Source organism: Nanorana parkeri, unplaced genomic scaffold, assembly GCF_000935625.1.
Source record: "Nanorana parkeri isolate BGI_ZX_2015 unplaced genomic scaffold, ASM93562v1 scaffold743, whole genome shotgun sequence".
Lineage (NCBI taxonomy): Eukaryota > Metazoa > Chordata > Amphibia > Anura > Dicroglossidae > Nanorana > Nanorana parkeri.
In genome coordinates this window covers 613,099-629,787 of record NW_017307011.1, presented here as the reverse complement: position 1 = coordinate 629,787, position 16,689 = coordinate 613,099, and the positions used below count along the sequence as shown (strand labels likewise).

The window sequence follows — 16,689 nt, the reverse complement described above, 5'->3', positions numbered from 1 at the left end:
GTCAAAAGTTATAAAATCACTTTATTTGTACACAACAATCAAACTAGTATTAACTTAAGCGTATATTACAGCATTCATATACAGGACAGAATATACAGAGAGTCGGTCAAATGTCCTTTTCTTGGGCCTGCTTCTTGTACTGCTCAAGTAAATGCTTCTTGTATGCTGCAGGACAGACAGACAATACACAGGTTACAATCGTACGCCAGGGATGACATCTGGAAATGCTGTGATTGGACTGCCACCTAGGGGCAGACACCCATCTGGAAAAACAGCTTGTATTGCCGAGCTAGGATTTCAGGCTGGGTTATATTTAGATCTAAATTTACATATCTGTATGAAAGATACAAAATCCGCTCTACATAATTAAAAGTAAACAGCCGTCACTAGGGAGATGCAGAAAAATTCCTCAGCCAATGGCCCCCAGAAATCACATTCATCTTGGCTCTACTTGCACTGAATGTAAACAGTTTGCTACAAACTGGGATGAGGTTCAGTGCAGCTTTAGGAAAAACTCACATTGCATGATTGAGGGCTGGTTCACACCACAAACTGTGCGTTCGAGGCTGACCGCTATGGAACGCATCAAAACCCAGCTTGCTCCCTGCGTTCAGGGGCAGAAGGGGGTGTGGCAGTGCATTGAAGTCAATAGCACCGCAGTCACCCCCCACGCCCAACCGCGTGGCACATCAGTGCCTGTGTGCTTCCTCCTGCCCACCTACGCTGCAGCGATCGTGTCCCACTTAGCATCCTCATGTCCTATACACATGTATAGAACGTGATGACTCCGGTACCTAGCACTGAGTGAGGCTGGAAGGACTTGTCTAAAAAGCAAGCCATCTCAAAGGATTGGGTGATTATAACCATTTTCCTCCCTAAACTGCAGTGTGGGGTAGCCCCACTGCAAAAGGTTAGGAAAAGTTTAAAACAACCCTCCAGGTGACTGGATGCGTAAAAAAGTTAATTTGCATAATAAAAATCAGGCCCCATCTCTGCCAAACCAGCAATGGCCGCTCCCATCTGAATTGCAAGATTAGAAGTCAGGCATAGCTCTGTAATCCAGTTACAGACATGCCCTCTTTTGGTGTATGCTGTGCCCGAGTGACGGTCACATCTCAATGAAAGTCAGAAGACTTGGTGGCTAGCTAGGTTGCATCCCCACAAGTTGAATTTCCAAGGTAGACTTAAGTATCTTTCTACTTTTGAAATTGGCGTTCCCCTTGCTTGAAGATTTTACTGTAAAGCTACCCATAAAAGCGGAAAAAACTATCATGCATTCCCAATTAATCTTAAACTATTGTGCAATCTGATCCCATATGTACCACCACGGATCACAGCACAGAATAAGAGTCATAGGGGCTGATGAAGAGTTTTCACAGGAGACTCGCAGAGCTGTATGGCCAATAGATGCAGCCAAGGAGCATAGAATTTCCCGTGCTCCTCAGCTCCATTAGTGGCTATACAGCGCTGCAAATCTCACTCACACTGTGCGTACGGTTTATAAATCAGCCCCATAGTGTAACATTTGTTGATCAGGAAACCTTTGCATAATTCTCCATTGTTCCCTAGACACTTCTACAAACAGCATATCACTTGCAATAAACAAACTCGACACCCACATATGCAATGTCCCACCGTAATATGGAAGAAGCCTATTCGGAATCGGCATCTATGAAAAGCACTTACCTGTCTGATTCTGCCATAGCTCTGCGGCGTGTGCATTTAGGGGACTGTCGTTATTGGGTTCTGAAAAACGGACGCATTTTAATACACAGCATACATTTAAAAAAAAAAAAGTAAAAACCACAAATAAAAAATGTAAAAACCACAATCAATTGCTTGGCATTACAAAGTCCACAGTGCAGTACATATCCTTCAGAATACAATGTGTGGTCACATATGTGCACTACCCAGCTGTATTAAAGCTGGACTCCAAGCAGATAAGTACCCAGAACTTTCTCCAGACTACTCTTCTATAATCACATGCACAGCACCCGGAGAGAGGGAGCCTAGGCATGGCAAGTCAGGCTATCCTGTACTGCTACTCATGGAAAGGTACACTAGCACCTCCAGTGTGCTGCTGCACCTTTATAGTCCAGTCCATGACTGGGGAGGGTCCTAGTCAACATGCATGTCTCAACAGTAGTAGCAGAGATGTCTTCAAGAGTGCTCGTCCTGCCTGTGCCATCTAGCAAAGGTGGCTTAAATCACAAGGCAAGAGTTTACATTTAGGTATTCCATACATTTTGCCTAGATATGGGCTTTAAGCCCAGTCCCAGGAATTTAAGTCAAATGTCACTTTTTAAGCAAGCATTAGGGGCTCTGACATTTGAGTCACAGGGGACAGATCTTAAATCGCAACTTGGAATGGATTGGAGGTCTAAAACTGACCATACATGTTACAATGAGATTGTACAATTCACTCAAGATCCAACAGCTATGTAGATAGACTGGGCACCAACGTAATGGCTTGTTTAGGAGCACCTCTGAAATGAACAGTGTTCACAGCCATGGCCAGTAACAGATACTTGCAGGTACCACAGACTGCTCTACTGTACTTCAGCTCTGCTACCATACCAAAGGTTCACCATCTGTAACCCAAGTGTACTAGACAGGCTTTGGCACACCACCACATACAACTTCAGGCAGCCATTCCTGAAGACACCCATGCCTCCAACTGTTACTATTGGCCCATCATTACAAGTGGCCTTCTTGGCCAATAGCAATAAGCAACGGGGCAAGCCAGCTTTTCAGACTTAGTGGTAAAAATGTTTTATTATAGCATCCCTGAAGCAGGGTTCCCCCAGCACTACAACAGGTATGCACGGGTACCACTAGATGCCTGCAATGTACTGGCCAGTGCATGTTCAGCAACTTTAGTGTACTCCCAAAGTTTAATGTAGTTTACTTGCAATTAATACTCTATAGCTGTCCCATATATACAGATTTGAAATGACTTCAATGTCAAGCAGCACCTTTTTCCAAGCATGCACAGAAGCTACAACATACACTGTCAGATTTGCCTACAGGAAATGCAGTGTCTACATCACATAGAATAATGGAGACAAGATCATCTCACCTCCCAGGAGGCTCTGTAGAGAGAGTAATATGGTCCGGACATCATACAGAGCTGACCATTTATCTTTTAGAATGTCCAAGCAAATGTTTCCATGACTGTCTACATTAGGGTGGAAGCAAGGGGTAATAAACTTCACAGTTGGTGCATTGTAGGGATAGCCACTTGGGAACTCCATAGACAGCTTGTACCTTAAATTTTCATATACCTAAAGAAAAAAAAAGAAGAGAAAAGATTTAATGGTAATAAAATGTCGTCATTACAGAATATTACATCTAGAAATCCAATCTGTCAGCTATGAAAATAGGGGGTTCCTTCACCGTTGACAATGGCATGTACGTAGAACTCTGCAAGTGCATCAGTTCTACCCAACTTAATACCTCTGGGAAAACATTTTACCAAAAGGAGAACTATGAGGCGAGTGACACTCATCCTCATAGTTCAAGCTGACGTGTGACAATGTCAACGTCGGCTCAATAGATCGGGAAGTGAGCGAACACATACAGTCGCTCGCTCACTTCCAGAGTCACAGCTCCCCGCAGGTATTCCTCCCCTCCAGCACTAGACGAGAGAGGGAGCGGGTACAGCCGACTGCCTCTAGATAGGCAGAGCCCGCTGTCATTCACGCAGCTGGGCGGATCTCGACAGCATTGTCTTGATCCGTCCCGGCTGCGGCGGTCTCAGTATATCGCGAGCTACAGCTCGCGATATACTGAGCTGTGTCACGGGAGGAGGTTAGTATATGTCCTCCCGTGACCCTAAACAGAACTATGGGGAAACCACTTGCACCATAGTTCACTTAAGCATTGCAGTGAGGCTTCCCCCACACTGCAAGAGTTTATTGCTCATTTTTTGGGTTGGATAAAACCTAGTGTCCATTACAACTGTAAGGCTTCCCTTAAGATCACGAAGTACTGCTCAGGGCAGTGTAAAAGCTTGGTTGGACAGCTTACAATCAGCTGCAGTCACTGTTCTGGTATTCTGACAGCGACAAATCTACAAACAGTGTAGCTTACACAGTCAAACGCCAGTCCACCCAGCAGTTTGCCTGCTTGTGTGAAATAGTCCTTACTAAAATTCCAAGCTCATGGGACCGCAAAGTTCATAGACATGCTTTTCGCTGGGGAAAGTCAATCTTCCACCCTAACAAAAGACATCCTGCACCTTGCTTCCTTTCCAACACATTATCAGCATTTTATCGAGTGCCTCAGACAAGCAGCTGATCATGTTTACAAGGGGGGACCAAAGAAGCAGGAAACTTTGGGTAGACAGAGCTCACTCCTAGCTCCACAGGACTTCTTACATATGTGGGGTTCACAGCTTGTACACAATCATAAGACTTACACTCTATATAACCCCAACAATTATTATAGCAGGACAAGCAGCTTTAGGAAAAAAAAAATCTATCATTTTTGTGGGTTCATAATGGTTATTTTAGCACAGGTACTCTTTATCTTTGTATGTAGACACTCACCGTTCCCACAGCTCCATCAATTGTGCCAATCCATTTGAACAAGTTGTCTGATTCTGGGAAGGCAGAGATTCCTTTATCTCCGGACATCTGGAAAACAAAACCAAAATGATGAACTAGACCTGACTTAGCAGAGACCGCCATACTTTAACAAATCAAATGTTATATTTACCATTAATGTCATCAGTTCCTGCTGTAACCTGGAAGAAAAAAGAAATATATTCTTTACTGTGCAACTGTACAAAGAAAGTAGATCTGACCACGGTAACCCATATACACATACAGCCAAAAGGTTTCTATTGGAGTATATTAGTCTTTGCATTACCAATTTCACATTGTAAACCTGCAACAAAGTTGGTGCAATGCAACAGCTTGTTACCAATGTTAGATGTCAGGAATAAAACGAAGTGTAAGGAAATCATTCATAGTTCCCAGATACATTACTACTGTATATCATACTTGCCAAGAATCCCAAAGGACCACCGAGCATGATCCGATATGACTCATGCAGGAAATTAATCTACAATAGGATTTGTTTGCACATAGACGTCATCTGTTTCTCATGTCCAGTTTGATATGTACCCAGAAATTTGTCATTGGATTGCAAATCCACCTAAACTGGAGCAGTGTGTGGCCATTTTGGGACCCCCCACCAGCCCATTCAACAAAAGCTCATTTTTAGATCAACTTATCAAAGGAGCCGGTCGGAAAATTTGACATACCAGTGACAGCTTTTCAAAATCGATTAGTTAGCCGATTATTAAGTTCGATTAATCGGATAGACAATAAAATAAATTTTTAAAAATTGCTCCAGTGATGGGACTACTAGTTTGTATTGAGATTGTAGTCCATCACAGGAGCAAGCTTGGAGCAGTGGAAGTAAAAAAGAAAAAAGTGTGGTGTGAAATAGTGAAATGAAAAGTGAAAAATTATACACCAATAAATGCAGAATGGCACAGGCTATAGAGGACTACAAAACCCAGCGCAATGCAGAATATCACCAGCTATAGAGGAGCACAACAAATCCTTATAGCTGGTGGTATTCTGCATTGCGCTGTATAATGTACTATTGCTGGGTTTTGATTTCCTCTATAGCAAGTGGTATTCGGCATTGCACCACTGTATAATGTATTATTGCTGGGATTTGTAGTGCTCCTCTATAGCTGGTGGAATTCCGCATGGCGCTGCATAATGTATTATTGCTGGGATTTGTAGTCCTCTATACAGCGCAGTGCAGAATACCACCAGCTATAGAGGAGTACAACAGATCCCAACAATAGTACATTATACACACAGTGTATAATGTATTGCTGGGATTTGTATTCCTATGTATAATATACAGCACAATGTACCATCAGCTATAGAGGAATACAAATCCCAGCAATACATTAGAGCACCATGTGTGGGAAAGTGCAGGCTTACCTGAGCAGTCTTCCAGCAACTTGTTTCTGAGATCGGGCCTGTCTATCGGCAGCTGTCATCCCCCCACACCTGCTCCTCCTTACTACATCTCCCCGCGTCCCTGTGCCGATCGTGGATGTGGGCGGGCGGTGAGTGTGAGGCGGGAAGGAGGTGCGGCGTGTAGAGCGTGGATGGGGGCGGGTCTGGCAGCGGTGAGCGTGAGTTGGGGAGGAGGTGCGGCACGCAGCGTGTGTGGAGCCGTGAACAGGGCCAACTGATCGGAAGCCAATTAATCGATTATTGAAAAAGTTGACAACTTTTTCAATAATCGATTATAATCGACTATGTCGATTAGTTGTTGCAGCCCTAAACTAAACACGACATTGCAGTCCATTATGGGGGTGAGCTTGGAATGGTGGCTACTTTACAACACACACAGGGACCATGGGGACCAGAAGGAAGGGCGGGGACGGCATGAATTCAGAGACGATTTGAGGCTATACAGCCGAGTTATACACATATAAGATACATCTTTGTTAATAGTTAAGGTACTTGAATACATTTTAAAAAATTGCCTCCTGAGTTTAGTGTCACTTATAGTTCACATTGATCAACATTAGTGTCAAGGAGCAAAGGACAGATTTACTACAAAATGGCGGCTTCATTCATCAATTTCTCCATCTGTCACTCCAAGGCAACGATACAAACCCACCTCTGACCACCAAACTCCTGTTTAGGGGACTCATCTATAATGAGAATCTGCTCCAGCTGCCACATACTTGATTAATGATCGGCAGCCTGATTACAGTAGATGTACCTGCAAATGTGTCACTAATATTCTAGATAACACAATCCTCATTGATTTCTCATGGGATTCATTCTCCCTTCCTGTCATTTACAAGAGATCCCCAGCAGTAACCTCACTTGTATCAGTCTGATCACTTTCATGTTATTACTTTGACAGTCAGTCACTCCAGAAAACCCCCAGTCACTGTAAATGTTCCAACCCATTCAACTGGTCCATAAAAACCCCAATCCAGTCACTTTGTCAACCCAACAACTCCGTCCTCAAAGTTTCACATAACCTATATGCATTATGCAATTGATGGAGGTGCCCTCCGCACACCTTTCAGCAGTCCCGGCCAACAATCAAATAAATGGTGCTCGAAGTAACTTCACGGATGGCACCGTGCAAAACACAAGATTGAAGAAAATAGGTCACCAGCACTCCATAAGTTAAAATGAATGAGTCCTTTTAATGGACAATGATGTCACAGAAATCCAACATGAGCCGACGTTTCGGGGCCACACAGGGTCCCTTCTTCAAGGCAAGAGATGTGACCTCTTTAAAAGGACTCATTCATTTTAACTTATGGAGTGCTGGTGACCTATTTTCTTCAATCCTATATGCATTAGGAACATTTTTTTTTAAATCTGAAGCTTTCATTGCCATATCTTGATGCTGCCATGAAAGTCCTTTATCGGGCACTTCCTGTAATAAGCAGCAGTTCTCTCCATCTACCAGCTGTGCTCCTGTGTTGTCACCTATGCTTCAGATGAATAAAAAAAAAAAAACCACAAACATGAACCACTGTTGTCACCATCAGGGAACCCACCCTGAGAAATAGCATGCAGCCATTGTATGTAGACAGGAAGTGGCTGCAGGAGATCAGCATTCAGATACAAAAAAAGAAAAAATATTTTCTAAAATAAAAAAAATTAGACAATTGTACATGCTACATAGCGCCTTAGCATAGTAAAAGGTCACCCATTAAGGATTTAAATCTACTTTACGGTGTAGGCAGCTATGGCTATCTGAAAACCACTGACCCCCCGTGAAATGAACTTCCTCCAGCCCCCCAGAATTGTAGATATTATACACAAATTATATAGCGCCAACAGTTTGTGCAGCGCTTTACAATATAAGGAAGACATTACAATCACAATACAATTTAAGACAAGATGGTAAGGGGGGCCCTGCCCGTGAGGGCTTACAACCTATAATTTGTATATTGTTAGAAGTAAACGCCTTTATTATTTCTTTAATACTTCCTGATTCCTCACTTATACGAGGAAGAAAGTTAGCGGCGCAAGGAGTGCTTCAAGAGGAACTTCACACCCCTCCCACCCTTTTCCTTATCTCCTCTTACCCGTTTTGCAAGCTTACCTTCAAAATCTTAATCTGAGACAACCCAGTGTCTTCCTCCAATCACCTGCCACAGCCTGGACGCCTGCCTCACCATCTTCTCTGACATCTCTTCCAGCAGGCCCCCATGACACCACCAGGTCCACTTTCTCCTGCAGCCTCCTGAACATATGACTGATATCCCAGGGGGCCACAGGAGCAGGACATGTCAGTCTCGCCGAGGCAATAATTGTGGCATGCCAGAGTAAAAATTAAAGATTGTTTTTTTAAAAGCCCATCTCCGGGCAAACCAAAAATCTAATGGGGCTACCTCAAGGGTTTCCTGCTCATTTATTCCTAGGCGGCTGGAGTAAGGGCCAGTTCATGCCAAAGAGTGCGTTCCACCTCTGGAACGCAACTCGGTCGGCTCCTTGCGTTCAGGGGCAGGAGGGAGCGTGGCAGTGGGTTTAAGTCAATGGCACCACACCGCGATCACCCACACCCGAGGAACATTGGTGCCTGCGTACCGGTCCCATTGCAGTCTGCAAAAATAGTACATGTAGCATTTTTGCAGACCGCACTGGACCGGAACGCAGGCACTTATGTGCCACACGTTCGGGTGATCGCACTGCAGGGGACGTGGCTGCGGTGCCATTGGCTTCAACGCACCAACACACCCCTGAACACAGGGAGCCAGCCGGGTTGAATTCCAGAGGCCAAACGCTCTGGGATGCACTCTGTGTGAACCGACCCTCAAGAAGAGTGAGGCAGTTTTACTTGCCTGATCCCTGCTCCCCCTCACCTCTCTCCCCTCCAGCCGGCAGACTGTCCCTCAGCATCATGTACAGTGCAGGTCTATGGAACCCTCATTAGATGTGACAACATCAGTGGCCCTTAGACCAAGGGAGCAGAGGAGAGGAGAGGCTGGGGTGACTGGTCTAGTAGCCAGGAGGAAGCTGAAAGGCGTAGGGGAAAAAAAAAAACTTCTTCCTGTCTCCTAGACAAAAAAAAAAAGTTAACCCTTGCAGTGTAGGGGCAGAACCACAGCAAGAGCAGCTTTGGGGTAGCCTGTAGATGGACTTTAAAGGGTATTTCCAGCTTCTTAGGGGAGTTGGGGAAAAATGGAATTACACCCACCAATCATTCCTTCCTTCTCCGTGGCTGCTGGTGTACTATCCACTCTCAGTATGTCTTTTAAAACTGTGCTCACATATGGCCAGCACAGTCACCTGATCAAAATGTAAAATACATACCATATGGCTGCAACCCTGTGTACAGATTATGGATAGTAGGCATGGAGCTGTAGGAGCAATAATGGAAAGGTAAAAGCAGAGGGTGGGGTGGGATTCCAGATTCTCCTGGGAAAGTGGACATACCCTTTAAATAGAAGGGGGAGGTTGCAACATTTTTTTGGAGCAAAAGATCCACCATTAGCTGCAAAGGAGGACATCACTGGATCCCATGGACTATTTTTTTAAATCTTATCACGCAGAGACAATTACATGAAATTGAATTTTACCTAGATTAGAGGCAGTTCCTTTTTAAAATGTCTGGACAGACCCTGGAAAGCAGAGCCGGATGCGGAGAAGTGAAATGAGCCCATTTGTGAGCAAAGAAGTCAGAATAACCTCATCGCCAGGACTCAGAATAGCAGTTACAATGTCACAACTGCTGGCACTGCCCATATTAAAGATGGCACCCCCGAGTTCCAGCACACAGAAAGGCCCGAGCACAATGCTCCTCACCTCTTGCCCACAGAGCCCCGAGCGGCCTGAACCCCGGACTCCATTCCCTTCCTGGGGGCTGCTGAGGTAGCGGCGGCCGGGTCCACATTCTGAGACGCCATATGTGTGTGTAGGAGAAGGAGGTGGGGGAGACTTGAGTGAGTCTGAATCCGAGGCGTCAATGTCCGCTCCTTCCGCAGCTATGTACGCTTCACCGCTGAGTCAGCCGCCCTGCGTTTGAATGTTTTAAAACCCCGGCTCTCCGACCAATCAGAGACGCGCTGCAATTTGATTCCGCCAATCCCAAGTCGCTGTTGCCGAAGTCTCCACGGCAATCAGCGGCTTGGCATCCGGAGGATCGTTTGAAAATAAAGGACTTGATTGGCTGGGCTGACCTACCGCCCCGCCTCCGAAAACGAGACTGCTTTCAATCACGATTGCCCAAACGTCTGTTAACTCTTTCGTTGCAGGAATGTAAGCGTGATTGGGCTTGTTCCCATCTAATCGCTTCAGTTTCGTTGAATAAACCTAAACCTACACCTAAACTTTGTAACTTAAAGCTGAACTGTGGGATGAGAAAATGTCTAACTAGAAGAGTCATGTGTATTCTTCCTTGAATCTTGGTGAGCTTTGTGTATTTCTTCCAAATCTGGGCAGTAATCCAGTGTGAAAGTTTATTTCCAGTAATAAAGACCAGTCACTGCTGCTCTACCTGCTTGTGCAGGGTGACTGGACTTGTCTCCGTCCCCTCCTGTAGTAGGAGAGCCTGCTGGGCTCCTCCCACACCACAGGCTATGTACAGCACAGTGATGAGATCACTGCTACTTTTATATTGTATTAACTGGGTTTGCAAAGGCATTTTGTGCACACAAAGTGGATTTACACCCTTTAAAACTATTGATCAATATATTTCAAATAAAATGTTTTGTTCCTGGAGTCCAACATAATCAACAATTGCCATTTTATTGCAACCAGCAGCCCCAAGACATTACATAAAAGGTCTAATCTGTTACAATTATTTGTAGCCACTCACAGCAATGTTAGACGATAGATGGCATGGTGGATGTTGTATAATTCTCAAGGAAATCTGTTCTGAGAGACATGTAGGATGAAACCAGGTTAGCAATGGGAGCCCCTGTTATTCACTCATTACCGGCTTGCTTTAAAGCAGGGGTGGGCAACTCCGACTCTCCAGCTGTTGTTGAACTCAGTGGCGTCACAAGGGGGGTGCGGCCCGCACCCGGGTGCCACCATTGGAGGGGTGACACTAAAATGACTGACAGTCATTTTGGTGTCACCCCCTATGAAAAGCCAGGCACTCCGTCACGGACCGAGAGCCTGACCGTGTCAGGAGAGCGGAGGAGACCCGGCGGGATGAGGCATACCTCATCCCGCCGGGTGAACGTCCTCTCCCTGCCTGCGTCCATCACCAAGATGGCCGTCGGCAGGCATCAACAAGACGTCATCTCGCTCACGTGCGATGACATCAGCTTAGGGACCCCCCTGGTGGAACTACAAGTCCCATGAGGCCTCTCCCAGAGGCTTAATGGGATTTGTAGTTAAAGCACAGCTGGAGGCCAGAGGCGTGTTCAGTTGCTCAGCCGCTGCAAATGCTGAGTCATCAGACCGCCGCTGAACACCGTGCTGCAAGTCAGCGCTCTGCACTGCTAACATAGCACTCGCAGCAGAAGTAAATGTGGATGCAGGGCGCTGAGTGTGATGGAGGGGGTGGGGACAGAGCACCTGCGCCCATTTTAACTGTGAGCACACCTGGCAGCGCTGGAGAAAGGTGCCTAAACCCCGATGGAGGAAATCAATTCAGTCTGGGAACCTACAATTTCATGTTTTGGTGGACGAGCAAACCAAATATTAGTTGGAAAATGGTATTTACTATTAAAAAATATTATCCTCCGCCATTTTGCTTAGCACTGTGTAGCCGAAGCGTTCAGTGAAGCTGCTGCAGCGAACTGATGTGCTGCAAAACAGCTACTCAGCAATTGGCTAAGGAACTGAACGCGCCTCAGGAGTTGCTCACCTCTGCTTTAAAGGGATCCTGTCACTACAGGGTTAAAAGTGCAAATAGCAATACCTGCAGGAAGAATGGTCGATACACTTACCTTTCCGCAATCTGCCACTGCAATTCTGCACACTGGGTGCCGGGTGGATGAGACAAATACTTGTTTCCCCTGTTGGATGCAGTGGTTCCTCCAGCTGACTCTTATGGCGTGTAGTGATGTAGGAGTCAGTGGGAGAAACCACTGCATGCTGCAGGGATAGCAAGAATTCCCACACCAAGACACGGGCTGCCACAAATGCAAGTATATTGCCTCTTTTGTCTGTTGCTATTCCCTCTTTTGACCCTTTAGTGACAGGGTCACTTTAAAGTGTAACTGCAACTGTGTGGCAGTGCTCCCCCTAGTCTAAAGCTCATCATACACAATCTGATTGTACAATCTCCTTAAGGGTCCAGTCACACTATAAAGAGTGCGTTCCAGAGCCTTCGGCCTGTGGAATGCAACCCAGCTTTCACTTTCTTTTGGGTAGGGGTCGTGGAAGTGCAATGGCCCCGAAGCCACGCCCCCCGCCCGCAATACGATCACCTGCACCCAAACGCGTGGCAACATTAGTGCCTGCCTTCTGGTCCAGTGTGAGCTGCAAAAAGTAGTGCTTGCAGCATTTTCTGCAGATTGCACTGGACCAGAACACAGACACTAATGTGCTGCGTGTTCAGGTGCCAGCGATTGGGGGGGGGGGGGGGCCTGGCTGCGATGCCATTGACTTCAGTGTACCGCCACGCCCCCTCTTGCCACCAAAACAAAGTGAGCCGACTGGGTTGCGTTCCAGTGGCCGAACGCCCTGGAATGTACTCCTTTTGGTCTGACTGGCCCCTAGGCTCCATTTACACAGGAGTGGTTGTCTGCGTGCATTCCGCCGTATGAAAAAACAATGCATTTTAAGTGCATTGTTCAGACTATTGCAGGGACCACGGATACAAAACTGCATGTCCTGCAAAGTTGTCCAAGTGTGATTTCGGGGGCGGCTTCCGAATGTTCACGGCTAGAGTAATAGCCGCAAACGAGCGGAATCCGTGTAGTTGTAAAGATTTTAGCGTTTGCCTGTCATGTGGTCTTCCGTGCAGGAAACACAACGCTATATATGAATGGAGGCTTAGATCCACCAACAGCTATGTAGTATAAGGGCCTGCCTAGCTGGATATAAATTGATCGGATAGATCAGGCAGGTTCTCATATCACAGTTTTGAGAAATCTAAAATTAATTGTACTGCACAGAGATTGTATGGTCAGATTGTATCGTGTACGGTGAAGGTCCCCACACACCTTACAATTTATCTGCAGATTTTCTGTGGTCAGATGGAAAATGTGTGATTGGCCCAGGTGCAGATTACTCCATCCACACAGTTTAGCATAGATGGGGGAATCTGTTGCACCTTTTCCATCTGACCACAGAAAATCTGCAGATAAATTGTAAGGTGTGTGGGCAGCTTTTGACTGAGATTAAATTCTCTTAGGAAAGGAAATAAAACGTGCAACACAGCTTAGCCGTTATGATATCATCTCTGAATGAAGGTTAGGATGTCTCAGGACAAGCCCCCCTGGTGGATACGAGTCCTCATTTCTAACAATGTACACAGCCAGCGTTTCACAACAGATCGGGGATGACTAATGCAGCCGAAAAAGATAATTTGGTTTCAGATCTTATCTGTCAGATTATTACAATTTAGCAACAACTGTATAGCAGATTATCTCTCATATTCTATTTTATTGAATTGGATTGATGATCAGTTTGGGTGACCAAGAAAACGCATTTTTTTAGCATATTCTTTAATTTGAAACAAAATCTGACATTGTGTGGCCGGTAGAAGTGAACATTTCACAATTCCATTACTAAGGCCTCATTCACATGGGGACATACACTGCCTTCTGGGATTCCTACGCCAAGAACCCACAGATTTCTATGGCCGGAATCCCAGGTGTCCTTGTTCAAGAGAAGCTGTTGTTAAAGTGTTTAAAGACTGGACCTGTCAGCCGAAAATCTGGGTCTGAACGTGCGAATTGTGGCCGTCAGCGACTAGTCAATGTTAGGGCAGAACGGAGAGTGGCAAGACTGGTACAAGACAACAGAAGGGCAACAGTGCAGTGTCAGATTCCTCGCATCACCTTTCAACATCTCGTAGAGTTACGAGGCGGCCCAACGAAGTACTGATGGCGCGGCCATAATAATCTGGCCACTCAGTGTATGATTACATGCGGAATGCCGCTGAGGGATGCGGCTGCTGGCACCCTATCATTAACTTCAATGGGTACAGCGGCTGCATTTGAACTGGGTCACCTAGCATTCCCGCCGCAGGAATATGTAGGTTCTTGCCATAGGAATCCCAGAACGTCCCAACCTAAGGGCTCATTCACATATACTGTGGTGACTTGCACTGTGACACATCAGAACAATGCAGGTCACTGCCAGGACACATAGAAAACCATTGTTTTCTGTGTCTGGTGTGCAGTATCCGGCACAATTGTTTTCTGTGTCCCATTCACATCCAACGTGGGTGTAATGGGGAGCGCAATGCAATAAAATGCAAACATGCTGCCTTTTTTTTATAGTGCAGTAGATGCCACCACGCACAGCACTGTCAATTGGGGACCGGAATGGAGTGTACACATTGTACACTACACATAAAGCTAAAAAGAAGAAAAAATTTAAACAGTGACAGCTTCGGCAGTGGGTAACATACACATTGCCAGAGATATCACAGCACATTAGCCGATCTGTTAAAATGCAGCATTTCAGTGGACATGCTAGTGTGAACGGGCCCTAAGGGTCCATTCACATCAGCCGCTGCGCAACATCACACAGCGTACTGTTTACTTTCTTTTATTAGAACTTTATTGAAGAGTCACAAGTGACATTTCATTTAGTTGAATAGGCGCATCGTGGAGTGAGAGGGTTGTACCACGTCACATTCCGATGCGCTGAAAAAAGGACTGCATGCTGTACTTTTTTCAGTTCACATCACCGCAACACGTTGGTGGGAACTGTGCCCCTGTGCGACAGGTGTCCGTGCTCAGACGCAGACAAGATCCATTCTGTCTGCGTACAAGTATGGACACCCCCACCCGCACGGATGTGCGGCTCGGGTGAGCGTATGGCGGCATCCTCCCATAGAGAACAGGCTGCTGTATACAATCGAACGCAGCACCTGTCCTTTCCGGGAACGGCCTGATACGGCCATGCACGCCGCACGGATCTGTACAGGCCGACTTTTAGCTGTGTGAATCAGGACTAAAGCAGCAGCCCAGCTTCATTACAGCAACAGAAGGGGATGGTGACAAGAGAGAGTAAATAGGGCCTTGCTGGTGAAGGTGGTCTATTAGGGGGCACTGTCACCTTGCCCATATCACCATTGTTTAATGGCCAGCATTCATACTGCCCCTTCCTTCCCGTAATACAGGTTAAATAAAGCTTTCATGAGAGAAATAACAGGGCTGCCACTGCTGAGCTCTGTCTGAAAATGCTAGTTACTTAGTTGTTGTGCTAATCCCCTGGCACCAGCAAACATGCAGATCAGAAAAGTGAGAAGTCCTTCTCCTCATACATGTTCCAGGGTTGTGACTCAATAAAGTCAAAAAGGTTTTTCAGGGCTTGTTCACACCGAGTGCGGAGCAGAGCAGTTACAGAACGCATCAAAAATGCATCCAATGTATCCCAATGGTATTTTGGGCTCTAGTTCATATCACAGCATTCAGTTCCAGAGCATGTGGAAAAACTGCAGCATGCCCTATTTTTTTTCTGCTCTGGAATGCACGCAAATGCATCAAAAATGCATGCGAGCACCTTGGAACGCACCGAAAGCCCATTTTAGGCTACAAAAAAAAAACACCCGGAAACGCGTCAAAACACACTGCACATGCAGAAACTCGTCCGGATTTGGTGTGAATAAGCCCTCAGCTGTTTCAAACACTGCTTAAATCACTTACAGTGGACGCTCCAACTTGATGTTTAAAAGTTTTAGTTTCCTGCAGAATCAGCTGAGCTGCCCCCTGAGCATTGGCCCTGATATCCGATTTTGTACTTTGGTGAGCAGCATGCAGTTATTTCCGTGCTGTGCACATTTTGATGCGCGTTAGTAAAGACACACGTTTTGACTGGCAGCTCATAAAACATTGCGGACAATAGGGCGCTCGTTTAAATGCGCAAAAACGCTCATGAAAATGTGCAACATGCTTCTGCCGTACATTTTTGGCCATTTCCAATTAAGTCTATATGGCAAGATGCGCTTCTAACTGCCAAAAGAAGCTCATGTACCTTTTTGGGAGTGTGGCCTCTTTCTGCGCAGGTGTGAACCAGGGCCAGAGAATATTCATGGGATTTCTTGTGTTAGACACTTAAAAGCGCTTTTCGAACTGCTCAAAAACTCTTTAGGTGTGAACCACACCTCAGAGTCACTCCTTTCCCTAGCAGGGTCCTATGGAGTCACCCTTGTGTGTAACAGCAAGCTGTTCCCTTCGCCTTTCTCCAAGTTAGTAGATGGACAGCTGCTGCAGACTGCTCTGTCCCTTGTGATCTTGTACCGGACATGTAGTTCAGGGAAGCCGAGGTGAGAGAGTTGGAGCCAATTGTTCAGAAACATGACGACTATAAGTGCTTGGGCAAAAATGAAAATAAATACTTAGCTGGGAAATTTATTTTTGTTTGATCTGGATTCATTATTGAAATGAATGTTTGACATTAAAGTAATATTAAACTCTCCAAGAGCCTAAGTTAATTGCTGCCTGGTGTGATAACACAGCACAGCGAGGAGAAACCCTACTTTGACCACGAGTCTGCGCTGAAAGTGTAATGACTCAACGCCCAGCTTCCCGATTGGCCAGAA

The 16,689-nt window shown here is 45.8% G+C and overlaps 1 protein-coding gene across 2 annotated transcripts; it reads right to left on the bottom strand.

Moving 5' to 3' along the window:
• Window positions 1-25: 25 nt before the first annotated feature.
• Window positions 26-9,958, bottom strand: UBE2C (ubiquitin conjugating enzyme E2 C). 2 transcript variants are annotated; one of them, XM_018564307.1, is made up of 6 exons: window positions 9,819-9,958; window positions 4,720-4,747; window positions 4,551-4,637; window positions 3,080-3,284; window positions 1,687-1,746; window positions 26-165 (listed from the first exon to the last, which is right to left on the bottom strand). In XM_018564307.1, the coding sequence occupies exons 1-6, from the start codon at window positions 9,917-9,919 to the stop codon at window positions 107-109; spliced, it is 540 nt and encodes a 179-aa protein (XP_018419809.1). In that variant the 5' UTR covers window positions 9,920-9,958; the 3' UTR covers window positions 26-106. The 2 variants fall into 2 exon arrangements, with proteins under 2 accessions (XP_018419809.1, XP_018419810.1); XM_018564308.1 differs by lacking the exon at window positions 4,551-4,637.
• Window positions 9,959-16,689: the final 6,731 nt, after the last annotated feature.

What these genes read in the sequence shown, in the direction of transcription:
- UBE2C (XM_018564307.1), bottom strand. Translation starts at nt 9,919, where the DNA reads ATGGCGTCTCAGAATGTGGACCCGGCCGCCGCTACCTCAGCAGCCCCC. An exon ending in TTGATGGAGCTGTGGGAACG is followed by an intron (nt 3,285 to 4,550) that starts GTGAGTGTCTAC and finishes TTTTTTCTTTAG; the next exon opens with GTATATGAAAATTTAAGGTA. An exon ending in GCTATGGCAGAATCAGACAG is followed by an intron (nt 166 to 1,686) that starts GTAAGTGCTTTT and finishes TCTGTCCTGCAG; the next exon opens with CATACAAGAAGCATTTACTT.